The sequence below is a fragment of the Strongyloides ratti genome (assembly GCF_001040885.1).
Source record: "Strongyloides ratti genome assembly S_ratti_ED321, chromosome : 1".
Taxonomy (NCBI): Eukaryota; Metazoa; Nematoda; class Chromadorea; order Rhabditida; family Strongyloididae; genus Strongyloides; species Strongyloides ratti.
Genome location: NC_037307.1, coordinates 10,811,183 through 10,827,121, shown reverse-complemented (window position 1 = coordinate 10,827,121; position 15,939 = coordinate 10,811,183). Strand labels below are relative to the sequence as shown.

The 15,939-nt window shown below is 20.7% G+C and overlaps 4 protein-coding genes across 4 annotated transcripts; 1 reads left to right on the top strand and 3 right to left on the bottom strand.

The window, feature by feature from the left end:
* Positions 1-1,138: 1,138 nt before the first annotated feature.
* SRAE_1000331600 (Beta-ketoacyl synthase, N-terminal domain and Beta-ketoacyl synthase, C-terminal domain and Thiolase-like, subgroup domain and Thiolase-like domain and Polyketide synthase, beta-ketoacyl synthase domain-containing protein) lies at positions 1,139-2,356 on the bottom strand (the record flags this gene model as incomplete). Its single annotated transcript, XM_024650492.1, has 1 exon — positions 1,139-2,356. The coding sequence occupies one exon, from the start codon at positions 2,354-2,356 to the stop codon at positions 1,139-1,141; it is 1,218 nt and encodes a 405-aa protein (XP_024504264.1).
* A 198-nt stretch (positions 2,357-2,554) lies between these two features.
* SRAE_1000331500 (Cytosolic Fe-S cluster assembly factor NUBP1) lies at positions 2,555-3,546 on the bottom strand (the record flags this gene model as incomplete). Its single annotated transcript, XM_024650491.1, has 2 exons — positions 2,555-2,848; positions 2,896-3,546. The coding sequence occupies 2 exons, from the start codon at positions 3,544-3,546 to the stop codon at positions 2,555-2,557; spliced, it is 945 nt and encodes a 314-aa protein (XP_024504263.1).
* A 181-nt stretch (positions 3,547-3,727) lies between these two features.
* SRAE_1000331400 (DNA excision repair protein ERCC-1) lies at positions 3,728-4,538 on the bottom strand (the record flags this gene model as incomplete). The annotated part of the gene is made up of 2 exons (XM_024650490.1): positions 3,728-4,201; positions 4,389-4,538. 2 exons carry the CDS (start codon positions 4,536-4,538, stop codon positions 3,728-3,730), a joined length of 624 nt encoding a protein of 207 aa, XP_024504262.1.
* A 9,221-nt stretch (positions 4,539-13,759) lies between these two features.
* Positions 13,760-14,881, top strand: SRAE_1000331300 (EF-hand domain and EF-hand domain pair-containing protein; the record flags this gene model as incomplete). Its single annotated transcript, XM_024650489.1, has 2 exons — positions 13,760-13,870; positions 14,417-14,881. The coding sequence occupies 2 exons, from the start codon at positions 13,760-13,762 to the stop codon at positions 14,879-14,881; spliced, it is 576 nt and encodes a 191-aa protein (XP_024504261.1).
* Positions 14,882-15,939: the final 1,058 nt, after the last annotated feature.

The following is a 15,939-nucleotide window of genomic DNA, read 5'->3' as shown; positions in this document are numbered from 1 at the left end:
AGAATAGACTCGAGGTAACATATTAATGTTTAATTTTACTTAATTTTAAATAACAAATACGTATTTATACATATATTTATTTACAAAAAAAAATTTATATGTATTTATTTCTGTAAAATAAAAAAAATAGTAATAAATATTTATAATATTATATTAAAACTGTTAATGCTATTTTTAATTAAAAAAAATATATATATTTATATTTGAAATAATTAGTCTTTAATAATAAAATGGGGAAAATTTATTTTTAATTAAAATTTAAAAATTAAAGTTTAATCAAATTGAAAATGGTAAAAGTATTGTCTTTCTCCCTATTATTCTTCATTCAAACTTTTAAAAATTATAAAGATTTCAAAGTAACTTTTATGCACCGATAATAATACCACAAATTATTCATAGTATGTTAAATATTTTCAATATTAATATTAAAAATATTAATAAAAAGCATTGTCAAAGTTATTTTAAACCAAATCTTTTTTTAAAATTATAGTAAATAAATATATGTGGAGAATAAAGCTTAATGAAATTAAAACTTTTTTTATTAGAATCATTTTAATTTTTGTACTAATTCTTCCTGTCAAACGACATGATAATTTATTGCTCCGTTCATCGTTACTTTTATATTACTTTTGAAGCCATCCCCTTTTCATTATATTATTTAAAATTTATATATATTTTTTTTTATTATTTTTAATATTTAAAGATTATTTTCACTTTCTATATACTTATCAATTACCGCATCTAATTGTCTGATAGTGATTTGTATCTATTTAAACAAGTTTATATAATTTAAGCATAAATATAATTACTAGTCTTGTCCTTTTCTTTTTTTTTTATTTTATTTTCAATACCTACCTTTGTCATTCTAATATACTAATAATTTTTATTGAATTTTTAATCTTTTGTTTTTTTTAAACTTTAAATTTTAGAGCTTTATATAACAAAAAATCTCCTTTTACTTTATTAGCTTTCTTTGTTTTTTTATGGACTTTTCCTCTATTTTTGTATATTTTTTCTCTTATCTTATAATTAATTATCCGGTTATTTAATATTATGATAAATAATAGGTAGATAAAATTTTATTAGTAATATTAACTTTATTATCAAAAAATGAATTATGTTTTTTTAGTTTTTTTTTTTAAAAATCATAATACTCTGATAAACACAATGTACCATAAACACCACCAAATCCAAAAGAATTTATTAATGATATCTTTTTTTTGTTATCATCATCCCAAACATGACAATTATTTATCATTCTATTATTTGTTGCAAAATCTAGTTTTTCCAAATTTAATGTTCCAATAATCTTCTTATTCTTGATGCTTAATGCTGTGCCGATTGCTTCTAATGCACCAGCACCAGCCAATGTATGTCCAAGGTGACCTTTATAGGAAGAAACCATGACGGTTGGAAGAAGATTTGATATTGAAGCCGATTCAACTTTGTCACCTATTTGTGTTGATGTTGCATGAGCATTAACATAACTTATATTTATTGGATTGATGTTTGATGAACTAATGCATCTTTGCATTGATAATAGACTACCAAGTCCATCCTCACGTGGTGATGTTAAATGATGAGCATCTGATGAAATACCATAACCTAAAATTTCTCCATATATTTTTGCTTTTCTTGACAATGCATCTTCTAATCTTTCAAGAACTACTAAACCACCACCTTCACTTAAAACAAAACCATCCCGTTTCTCATCAAATGGTCTTGATGCTAATTCTGGATTTTTATTTCTAGTTAAAGCTCTTAATTGTTGAAAACCAACTTTTGTTAAAGAATTTATTGCTGAATCAATTGCCCCTGCTAACATTCTTTTAGTTTGTCCAAATTTTATACTTAAAAAGGCATCACCTATTGAAGTTATACCTGTAGCACAGGCAGCAGAACAACTTTGACTACCTCCTAATAAATTATACTCCATAGCCACATAACTTGAAGGAATATTTGTTAAAATATTTGGAATAAAATATGGAGATACTCTTCTTTCTTTTTTTTCTTCAATCATTTTTCCAACTTCAACAATTTTTTCAAGATCAGTAAATCCTACTCCAATATTAACACCAGTTTCATGGTGATTTTCATTTTCTAAACCAGCATCTTTTATTGCTTCTCCAGCAGCTAAAAGACTAAAAGTTCCTATTCTATTAATATGTCTATACTTTTTTCCTGCTTCTTTTAATTGATCATCATACTTATTACTAAGTCTACCACATACAATTCCTAATTTATCATCAAAAATAAATGGAGACTTCATTGACTGAAGACCTTTCCATAATGTTTCCACTCCTACACCATATGGGGATATTGCACCAAGCCCTGTTATGACAACACGATGTGTCATTATTTTTAACTATATTTATCAAAAAATTAGTATTATCAAAAAAAAATTTTTTTAAATAATTAAACAAATATTTAACGTTAAAACACGTTGATAAGCACCTTAAACATTCCATTTATTTTTATACATATTAAATAACAAGTACTTAAAGTTTAAAAAAAATAATTGTAACAAAAAAAAACTTAATAAGATTAGGAGATTCTATTTATTAAGTAAGCTTTTTATTTGGTTTCCTAATTCAAGAAAAGCTTTACACAAAGGAGTATCAGGGTATTTCTCAAAGAAGTCTTCTCCTTTATCAACAGTAGCTGCCATTCTTGGATCTTGTGGAAGAGTTCCAAGCAATTTTAATCCCAATTCATCGCACATACCTTTTGCACCTCCAGTTGTTGATGGAAAAAGTTCTGTTTCTTTGTTACAACAAGGACAAACAAAATATGACATATTTTCAATAACACCAATAACAGGAACCTTAGTTTTTGAACAAAAATTTATCTGAAAATTTCATTGTTAAAAAGAAAATAAAAGCATAATAAACTAACTTCTTTTCTAACATCAAGTAAAGAAACTTCCTGAGGAGTTGTTACAATTAATGCACCATCTAATGTTGATGCTTGAAGTAACATTTGAACAATACTTATATGTTCATCTGAAGTTCCTGGAGGAGTATCTATTAAAAGATAATCAATTTCACCCCAATCGACATCTTTTAAAAATTGTTTTATCAAGGCATTTTTTCTTGCTCCACGCCAAATTACAGCATCATTTCTTCCAGAAAGTAAAAATGCTATTGACATAACACATAAGTTATCTTTAATATATATAGGTGACCATCCATCGGCAGAATCATGAACAGATTCACCCTCTACACCCATCATTCTTGCTTGTGATGGCCCACAAATATCAACATCAAGAATAGCTACATTAATTTTTGGATCTTGAGAAAGAGCCAAAGCTAAATTTGATGTCATTGTACTTTTTCCAACACCACCTTTACCAGATAAAATTAAAATCTTATGTTTAACATCCTTTAATCTATCAGAAACAAAAACTAAATCTGCATCAGGTGCAGGACCTTTACCTGATGCGCAGGCACTTTGATTAGGACATCCAGCACAACTGGATACTTTACCAGCATTACTACTTCCTGTGCCAGGGCAGGAAGCATTAGCATTATCAGGAACATCAGACATATTTTTTTGATTCAATTCTAGAAAAAAATAACTATTAAATTTTACTACTAAAAATAAAATATAAAATAACTAATAATCGAATTAACGAATAATATATATATAAAAATATTAAAAAATTAAATTCACATTATATACATATATATTAAAAAAAATATACAAAATACAAGTCAAAAAAAAAATTTCATCTTATTTTTCCATATTGTTTCAAAAAAGATTGTTTAAAAAAATTAACAATATTTCTTGCTTTTATTCTCCCCAACCCTGATACAGCACATAATTCCTCTTCAGTGGCATCTGAGATTTTACGTATTGAACCAAAATTATCTAAAAGACTCATTGCATCACTTGTATTTATAGAACGAATAGATGTCAAAAAATTTAAAGCTATTTTGCATATTTCTTTGTTTGAATCTTCCTCTTCAACAACATTACATTGTTTCTTTTTTAATGTTTGAACATTTTTTTTATAATCCTGATACTGTTTCATAATTGTTTGTTCATTGTGTTGAGATGCCTTTGCTAGATTTTCAAGATATTCTGCTGCCTCCTGAAAACTATAACAAATTATAAGTGACCATCCACGTCGTTGGCATATTGAATTGACATCATGAAGACTTTTGTCACCATCAGGTAGATTTAATAAAAATAGAAGAATCTAAAAAGTATACAAATACATATATATATATATATATATAAATTTATTGTTAAATATTTCTCTACATTAAAATAATTATACTAGTTGATTAGTTTTATCTTTAAATACTATTGATATAACATCTATGTCACATCAATAAGGGGGTGACGATAGATACACTTTAAATGGGTTTTGATACGCAATTTACCTTTATTTTGTATGCTGACAAGTGTCCATATCGTGCCTCAATATATTCTGGATTTAATCTATGAAATTTCATCGTTAAAAAAAGAACTCCACATTCTTTTCCTGGTTCAAAATCACAACTCATCTCCGTAGAATATTCATGACTACACATTCGAATATGAATTATTAAAGGATTTTTATCTTGAGTTTTTTTATTTATTATTATTTTTCCACCAGCTATATTTGTTAACAATGACATATTTTTAATATAATTAAAATAAAAGTTAGTTGATAATAATATAATCTTGTTGAGGCATAATAGAAAAAAAAAACTCCTTTAGACCGCACCTTTTTTCACCATTAATGATTTTTACAAATTTTTAATATAACCTTGATCTAATGTACTTATGACTCAATTTTGAGGTCTATCAAAAAATAAATAAAATTTTTATAAATATTTTAAAATCAAAAAATGAATCTTCTCTAAGTTTATTACAAATAATTTTTCAAAACATTAGATGATTCAGATAAAATTCATTTTTAAAGTAACGTCTATTTATAATTCTAAATCCCAATCCATTAAAGAAAATTAGAAAAATAATACAAAATATTTTTTTATACTTTGATATATTATATAAATATGATAACTTTAATATTTTTAATCAAAACAAATTAGGTTCCTCAAGTATAGGAAACCATAGATAATCAGATTTTTGTGATTAATACATTATATATATTTATTATATAATGTATAAGTATATCTTTTAAATAAAAATTTTATATATAAGATAATTTTTTATTTTAAATATCTTTATTTATATATTTTTTTTTCATATTCTTTTTATCATAACTAAAGATGAGAAATATCCTATTTTTGTCAAGTAATAAGTTATTTTTAATGTTTTTATATATAAAAATTAATAATATTATTTTTCGTTTTTTTTATTGTACTTTTTTTTTTTATAAATAAAAAAATTTAACAAAAAAAATTATTGAGGAAATGTTAATGGTATTTATTTAAATATTATTAACGTTTTTTTTTTCTATATTTTGATAAAGGAAACAGACAAAAAAAGAAATATTAAAAATTATAGATCATCTATTTTTGTCTCCTTTTTTTAATTATTATATTTTGGTTCTTAATTGTCAACAATCTTTTTTCTTTTGTTATATTTATTAGTAAATTATATTAACTTTTTGTTTGTTACAATTTTTTTTATAGTAAAAACATTTTCTTGCTTTATATATATATATATATTTTAGAGTATATATATTTATCAATATTTATGCTAAAAAGTTTTTAACACAACTTAAAAGTATGTTTCAATTTCCTTTTAAAGAAAAACCTTTAATAATATGCTTATAAAATTTAAATTTACATAATTTTTTTTATCTTTACATTACTTCTTCAAAAAATGTTGAGAGGAAGGATTTTCTTTTTAATGAGAATGTAGAAAGATGAAAGAGTACGGAAAAAAAAAGTGTTTTATGAAGTCTTAAAATTATAATAAATATTTTTATATTTATATATATAAACATTTATAGTATTAATAATCTTTTGATTAATTGATATATTTAAAAAAATTATATCAAGGTATATAATATAAATGTTATCTTATCAATTATCATTAATAATTGGCTTTTATAATACCATTAAAATTATACTTTTTATGGCTTTTTCAAAGATTATATATTCTTTTTTTTTTTCTTTCTAAAATATATTAATTTAACTGATAGCTATCTTTCTTACTATTGAAAATGATTTTTATCATTATTTCATTTGGAAATTATATTTAATAGCCATGTGATCAGATTCACTATTTTAATTAATACCAATTTTTTTTATCTTTTTTTTTTAGTTGTCAAAATCTTAAAATCATTAATTTTTATTTGGTAATTTATTATTTGTAATTAGGTGAAGAAGTTCAAAGTACTTTCTAATTAAAGAGAAAAAAAAATATGATGAAGATTCATTTATCATATATTTTATGAGGTAAAAGAAAATTTTAAGGAAAAGTATAATAAAAATAAAAATTATACTATTTCTTAATTTTTTCTATCATATATAATGTGATTTTTAAATGTATATCTTTTTCTTTTTGATTAATACAAAATTTAATAGATTATTAAAAAGATATATACATATTTATATATAATAATATAATATTAATAAAAGAATACTATAACAATATTTTGTTGTTGTTATCGTCGTCATCGTCACCGTCAACTTCTTCGTCATCATCAACTATCCCTAACATAATCGTTATCATTCTCCTCCAGTATCCTGTTCTTTATAATCATATCAATTTTCTCTCTACCCTTTTTATCATACAATATGTACTTATTTCTTTTTATTTTTACTTTTTAGGTTATAAAATAAATTAACAAAAATTTTACTTTCTTTTTATCAAAAATATATTTATATATGTGTATTATATGTACACATTTTCATTTGTACATTTTATAAATTCCATTACTATTTTATTGTTAGATAACAAGCTTTTGATTAGCAATTCTCTTTATTATTGTCAATATTTCATGACATGACTAAAAATAAGAAACAAAAAAAAAAGCAACCTTATCAACAAATTCATTTGTCTGGAAATAAATAATAAAAAAAGTTAAATTTTTATCTTTTTATTAAATATAAATTTCATCCCACTTATTTATCCCTTCATCTTATATATAATTTTTATTTTTTTTTATACAAAAAAATTTTAAATTAATATTTATAAAATCATTTTAACAAAATCACACTTCTTAACCTTGCCCCTTTTAACATTTCTCTATTACTAATAAATATATTTTTATTTCATTTCTTATCAAAATATAACTTTATATATATATATATATAAATATCTTTACAATTTATATTGTATAGCAATTATTCTTTTAACTAAAAATATATTTACAGGTGAAACATTTATTTTCCTCTTTAATATAAACATATTATACTTTATTTAAGTATTAATATATATTTATAAAAATATTTAAAATAAAAAAAAAAAAACTTTTATATAGATAAATACTTTATTTATTCTGATTATAATAACAATTATTATTATATAATATTTTAATTTCTTTTTAATATTTATAATATTATTTTTTACTAAATAAAAATATGAAAAAAAAAATAAATAAATATTCTCTCCCTCCCTAATTATTATTTTTTTAAAATTTTTTTTTTTTGGTCATAAATATACTAATTATGATCGTTATTTTTTTTTGTAAACATTTTTATATTTATAATTATAATGTTTATAAAACAATATATATATATATAATATTAAAATAACTTATTAATGAGGAAGGAACTTATTATTTTTTTTTTAAATATTTTGATTTTTTTTTCTCCTTTCTTATAAATGATTTATAAGAAAATAAAGATAAAAATTCTAACGTGATAAATAAATAAATATATCTATACTTACTAATAACTAAAAATGAAAAATATTTAAAAGAAAGGAGACTTCCTATTTTCTTCTTTGTCAATTGGCCCCTCTAAAAAGTTTTGTATGAAAAGATATTGGCATTATATTTCAATTCCTGAAAACCTTCTTTAATATGACAAAAAAATTTTAGTATACTTATAAAAGTATGTGTAAACATCTATATTTTAATTTTACAAGCCTTTCATATATATTTTTTTTCTTTAAAAATACTTTTATATGTACATTTATTACGTACCGGTAGATTCACATGATATAATCTTATTATCTTGTTTTGATCATTCTACTTTTATTATACAAAAGGTTATCTTTTTACTTGATAATTAAAATATTTGTATTTAATTTAATCAACAAATTTTCTTTAATACTCTTTTCTTTTTAACTTTTTATCTTGTCAGTCCTCAAATTCTTAATGGTGGTTGAATGAATAATATGAGTATTGTAAAAAAAAAAAAAAATTTTTTTCCGAAGAATAAATTTATTTAGAAAGATAAATAGATGTATATAGATAAATCCATCAAACTTTTGTTGATAACGGAAAAAACTTTTCAACCACCATTTGACTTCTATTATTTTTCTCTTGATAAAAAAAAAATTGGTGTATTTCAAGAGTTACTATCTTATTTTATTATTCCAAAGGCTATGTTTGCCCTTCTCATATTTTTTTTTTATCTTAAATATATAATCATATATTATTAAAGACTGACAGAGAATGTTGTGTAGATTTGATTAAGGATTCTTGGAGCGTGACAGGAAGAAGGTCCCTTTTATGGAAGGATGTCTTTTTATACTTATATATATTTAACTAACATATAGAAAAATTACTTTATATTTCATCCTCCAAACCTTAAGAATTTTTTTTATTCTTCTTCATTATTTTTAGTAATAGAAATCTTATTTTACTGTTTACTTTTTTATTCATCATTATAAAAACTCATAAAAAAAAAAATTCTATTTTTGTTTAATTTTTAAATATTGGAATTTTTACGACTATTTGTTATTTTATTATTTAACCATGATAATAGGTCTCTCTCTTCTCCCCCCTTATTTTTTTTTTTTTTTTTTCCTTTTTATATGACATATCCGTACATCATATATTTTTATATGCCCATTTGATTGACAAAACAATAAAAATAAATATTTTAAAATAAATCTTCAAGACTTTTTTCATTTCTTTTTAATCCAAACATATACATATTTTTTGTTTAAAAAGAAAAAAAAAATTTTCCTTTCTTTATAATAGGTCATTTTTATTTATACAAAAATATACTTTTCATAATCTTAAAATTTACCAAACATTTATAATTTATATTAAATATTTTTTTTGCCAAAATAATCTTAAACTATATATTTTCTCCTCTAAAAGTACTAAAAGTTATTAACAAAAAAAGCACAAAATACTTTCATATTTTAAGGTTCAGTTATTAATATTCAATGAGTATGATCTTATATTTATTTTTATATTATTTCTCCATTTTAAAATAAATATATACCTTTTTTTACACATAATTGTATCTCAATATATTACGACATTACTACTAAAGAAAATAAAAAACCTTTTTTTATCTTACCAATTTTACTATTTAATATGCCTTTTAAAGTAATTTTTTCTTTATCTCCATCTATTTATTTTTCAATTTCTAAATTAAAGTATGTACTTTTTTTTTTCTTTTTTTCTAGTAGTAAATTTAAAGAAAAAAATAAACCACGTTAAACTATTTTTTTTTTTCTTCCCCTCCCTAATATTTATTTTAAGGAAAAAGATAAATCTATAAAATTGTTATTTATTTTGATATTTTAAAGATTTTTTTTTTTTTCTTTAGGACTTAATGATAAAAAAAAATGCATGATGGTGTATATATTTATATATATATATCTTTAATTTCTATATATCTATCATAAAATATCTCTTCTTTTTTTTTGATTATATAAACTATTTGAATGACATAATTATGGATCATATTTTTGTAGTATTAATGATGTTTCATTATTATAAAATAATATTAATACTAATTAAAAATATTTAATAATTATCTTCTCCCCCCCCTTTCACAATTTATTTCATTTACACTTTATTATCATTATTAATTCTTTCAATATAACACCTGTTTAATAAAATATATAGAACACCACAAATGTTAATGAATAATGAATGATTGTGGTAAAATAGGGTATTTATTTGTATTTGAAACAAAAATTATACATTAAACTCATCATTTATCCTTCACTTCTTAAAAATGTTCTCATATATCAAGTGATGTATCTCGCTCTTTTTCTATTTCATGCTTCAATAATATATATATATATTTATCATAAATACACAATTTATTTCTATTTAACTCACTTTATGAAGTTGTCTTTTTTTTTCATATATAAAAGTTTTAAGAAAATAGTAATAGGAAGATAAAAGTATATAATCTAAGACAACTATATTTATATATATATACACCTAATAAGTTGTCATCTCCTTTTTTATCAAGACATTTTACTATAATAAAATTTCTAATATATTTAATGTTTATTACACAAATATCTATAATATTTCAGCATTTTAGATAAACTTTTTACTTTCTCCAAAATATACATTTTGAAGACAAAAAAAAAAAATATATAGAGTTGACATTGGGATACTACTACTATAAAAGTATGATAATAGATAAACTTTTTCAAAAACCTTTTTTATATAAATATATAACACTAATAATATATTTAGATATATACTTTTTTTTTTTTTTTCTAAGTATAAGCATCTAATATAGATGTAATTGACGTGAAGTTTTAGGGGAATAGATAAAAGAATAAAAAGAAAGCTTCAATCAAATAATCTTACTCTTTTTGTAAATTAACTTCCCTTTTTATGAAAAATTTTTTGCCTTCCCACACATATGTGGCAGCTTTTTTGTTTATCTTCCTTTTTCACTATTATTAATTTTTCTATCTATCAGTAAGAAAGCATATGTTAGCTAATTAACAATTACATCATATATTATATTTTCGGCTTACTATTATTGTCGTTAAAAATCCTATTACCAAAAAATATTTAAATATTAAAAAAAAAAAATCTTCTTTATTATTATTATTATATTTTTATGTTTTTTTTTTTTTTTTTTTAAATCATTGTTGTCAACAAGAATATTTATCTGTGTATTAATAGTCATTATTTATTATAAATACATTATCCTCTTTCTCTATATAGTTTTTCCTATTAAATAATAATCACAAGATTTGTCTTTATTATGACATTTAACTTTTTTTTTTTTTTAAATTTATTATTACATTCTTCTTTTTTTATAAATTGTTTTGTTTAGTAAATGGAGAGAAAATGAAAAAAGACTCTACAAATTTTTATTTCATTATTTTTTGAAAATAAAAAAATTTAAACAAAAATTTGATGATAAGTACAATTTTTTTTATTTCTGATAATATCATTTATTAAAAAGAAAAACGATATAAATTGTCAAATAATACCTTATAAATCTTTAATGTTTTCTGAAAGTACTTTTAAAATATTATATATAAGAATATGATCTAATTTATTGTAAACAAAATTATAGATATAAATAGTTTAATGTATGTATCTATTATGTAATATATTTAAATATGCCATATAAGGGAATTTAAGAGAGAGTTTTATAAAAAAAAAAAATTTACAATTTAAACTTTACATATATAATAAATATTTTTATTTTAAAATATATAATTCTTAAATTTAAAAATTGACATATATATCATAAATACAATCTATAACTTAACTATCAATATTATAAAATATAATCATCTAAATTTCACCTAAAAGTTTCTTTTTCTTTTTTTTTATCTTTACTTTTTCAAATTTCTTTCAAAAAGACTTTAACATATTTTGACATTAACCATGGGAATAAATGACTGGAGAGAGACTACGGCAATTTGTCCCATTTATAAACAAATATATTATCACATTTATATATATATATATATATATATTTTTAGTTAAACTCTCTTAACATCATCCTTCATTTCGTTTTATACATTTATCTACCCAAATATGCTTCCTATATACTTAATTGTTAGTTACTAGCATTTATATATTTACATATACACTATTTTAGAGTTACAATAAATGCTATTTTACTGATAACTGTGTCCTAAAATTCTTTATTTTATTAAGAATTTTGTTACTTTTCTTTTGGAAGATAAGTTCTTTCTCAAGTACATAAAACTTTATTTTATTATAGTCATAAATAGGAGGCGAATAACATCATTTGTATATAACGACATAATTTAAAAAAAAAAAAATAATAATAATAATTAACTGAGAAACGATTAATGTACAATTATTATGGAATTTTTTAATATCAAAATTTTATAATATTTTTTTTTTATAAAAAAATCAAATGAATCATTTGATTGTCATTATACAAACTATAAATGATAATATTTTATCGTTATTTAAAAAATTTTTAACATGTTGAAAATATAAATGTATTGTTTTCAGGGTGAATAGATAAAAATGTTCTTTAAATAAAATAATATATATCACAACATTTCATATACGTTTAATTATTTTTTTTTTCTTATATAAATACCATATGTATATTGATATATTTGGGAGATTTTTTCAATGATATTTATTAATTTTTCTTTCTTTTTTCTATATATAAATTGGTCCCATTAAAAGTGGTCTCATATAAAGTATTATTACACTTTAAAATATCCACTTTTCTAGACAATTCATCCAGAAAAATCATCATCATCATCATTTGTAGTGTTGTAGGACCTCCTACTTTTATGAGGAGGCTAATAATCTATCAACTAGTAATTTTTATTTTTAACCCCTTCCATTTAAAAGAAAAATAATATTGAAATCTCTCTCTCCCTTTTGTTTGAAAGACCCTCTTTCTCATATGCCTTCTTCATCTTATTCTTTTAGTATACTTCTTCGTGTATAAAAGAGAACTTTTCATATATAATAAATATAAATATATATATATATATATATTCTTCTATCTCTGTAATTCTTTTTTCTTTAAAGGACATCATGGGAAATGCCATTAAAAATTGGCAGGACAAAATAATCTTATAAACTATAATGTTTTATAACATCTTAACTTTATATGATTTAACTCAATTTTATATATTTATTTTTATGTATTTATTTATCTATTCATGTGTCATATGGTTATATCTCATTATTATATTAATTTTTAACCATAAATTCTAAAAATAATACATAAACTTTTTTCTTAATAAATTTTTATTATTTAAATATTTATTTTAAAATATATATATATATTTATAATATTTTATAAGAAATATTAAAGATGATCATCACAAAATTTTTGAATATCATTAAAATTATTTTCAAAATTATTTCCAAAATTATATCTTTTTTTTTTTCTAATTTTGATATATATTATATTTGTAGGAGGATAAATAGAAAGATAGAAATATAAATAACAATTCTATTACCCCCAAAAACTCATTAAAATATGTTATCTCCCACTTTAATGGTAATGAAGGAAGCTTTTTAACTACAAATATTGACAAATATTTTTGGTAATGATCTTCAAAACGTTTCTCTCTCTCTTTATTTTCATTTTACCACCTCCTCTTTTTATTTATATAATATTGGCACATTAAATTTTTTATACTTTAATTAAACATACACTTCTTATCACTTATAACAAATCAACATATTTCTTTTTATTTCTTTTTCTATTTTCGTTCAAGTATTATATTTATATGTATTTTTTAAACAATTCTTTTATATATAAATATATATCTTAAACTTTTTATCACTCTTCTTCTTTTTTTTTTTATTTCTTTATACCCCCTTCTTTGACAAATATTGATAATTGTTCTTTAAAAATTTTTCTTTTATAACTTGTAAATCTTTTTTTTTTTCGCAATTTTATTAATTTTTTATATTTCTTTTATTTTTATAGATATATACTAATCCCTTCAAATGGGTCTGAAGGGTTCTAAGCCCAAGTTATCCAAAGAGGACCTTGAATTCCTTAAAAAAAATACTAATTTTACAGAGGAACAAATTAAAGAATGGTACAAAGGTTTTGTGGTAAGTTATTTTTATTATTATTTTTTTTTCCTTTTTAAATAAATTCTTTTTTAAATAATAAAAGTACCAAAAAGTAGAAAAGAATATATTAAATTCAAAAGAAAGATATTCTTTATTATTTATCTTAAACTTTTACATGCATAAATTTTATTATTCTCCTTTTTAACATATTTTTTTTGGTAGTTAATAATTTATAGAAAAAAAGTCTTTTTTCTTTATTTACTTCCTACTTCTTTTGAAATTTTACCTTTTGAAAAAAAAAAAAAGATAAAGTATTTTATTTGTTGTATTATTCCATTTAAATAGCAATAAATATTAAATAAGCTTTATTTTTATTTTAACCAAAAAAAAAATATAAAAAAAAATAGAATAAAAAGTAGTTGTTAGATAGAAAAATGAATCTAATTGCTAAGCTTTTCAAATAAGTATATACCTTTTTTTAGTCATTTTTTCTGTTTGGTACATAATTATTTCCATGTTAAGAATATATCTATTTAAAAAAATAAAAATGATAATTATATATATGTATATGTATTTTTTTTTTAGCAAGATTGTCCAAAAGGCCATCTAACAAAGGAACAATTTATCAAAGTTTATAAAGATTTCTTTCCATCTGGTAGTGCTGAAGGTTTTTGTGAACATGTCTTTAGAACATTTGATACCGATAATAGTGGTTTTATAGACTTTAAAGAATTCCTCCTTGCAATTAATGTTACTAGTAGTGGAACACCGGAACAAAAATTAGAATGGGCCTTCAGGATGTATGACATAGATGGTAATGGTACAATTGATGAAAAAGAGATGATAAAAATTATTGAAGCTATATATGAGATGCTTGGACCAGAGGTAACCAAATCAGCTGATGATTCACCTAGAAAACGTGCCAAGATGATCTTTGAAAAGATGGATGTAAATAATGATAAGGAATTGACTCTTAAAGAATTTGTTGACGGTTGCCTTGCTGATAAAGAACTTTTCCAAATTTTGACAAACGAAGTAAAGAAAAATTAAGTCAAATTGTAACATTATTATTTAACTTTCCCACCCACAGAATTAATCATCTCTCGAAAATATTTTTATTTTTTTTTTTATTATAATTAACATTTTTTCTTTTGAAAATATGGTTAAATATTACAAAAAAAAAAGATAATGTATAGCGCGTGACAGAAAATTATATACCAATTATATATAGTTTAAAAAACTTACAAAACAATTATTATTTTTACCAGAAAAAAAAAAGTGTTGTGACTCAATTGCCGTCTTTTATATTTTAATTTTATCACACATATATAATACTTCTTATTTTTCTGCACAGAATCATTTTTTAAAAAAATATATATAGAAGTAATATTTGAAGAAAATAATCAAGAATATTATATATATCAATGTTTACACATAAAAACTTTCATGTAATATCATTTAATAATTTTTTTTATTATGTATTTTGATTGTTCTTTTTTTGTGTATTCAAAGAAATCTATATATATATAAATATAAATAAAATTATTTCCAGGTGATAAAGAATGAAAAGAAAAAAAAAACAATAAGAAATAACTTTTTAATTTTAATCTTCTTAATTACTCTATATATAAATTTTCTTTTATTATTTCTATTTTTTTTTTTATTATTTTATTATATAAATAATATACTTAGTGTTACTTTCAAACAAAATACTTAAAATAAAAATAGTTTTAATTAAAATTATTACATCATATGATATAATATTTTTTTTGTTAAAACTTTTTATTCTATTATTTTTGTTTATAAAATAATTCACTAGTACGTAAATGTGTTTATTTTTTTTTTCAATAAAATTTACTTTATATTATAATAATTTTCTATTATAAAGTATAATTTCAAATAAATTAAAATAAAGAATACTACAATTAATGTATTGAATTTTTATATCTATTATTTTTCCATTAAAATAAATTAAACATAAAAATTAGATGTATAATATGTTATTGTATTATAATACAATGAAATTTAATTAATCTCCATTTAAATTTAACATATTTTTTTATATATATATATATTTTTTCTATGATGCTTATAATTGGTAATAAAAG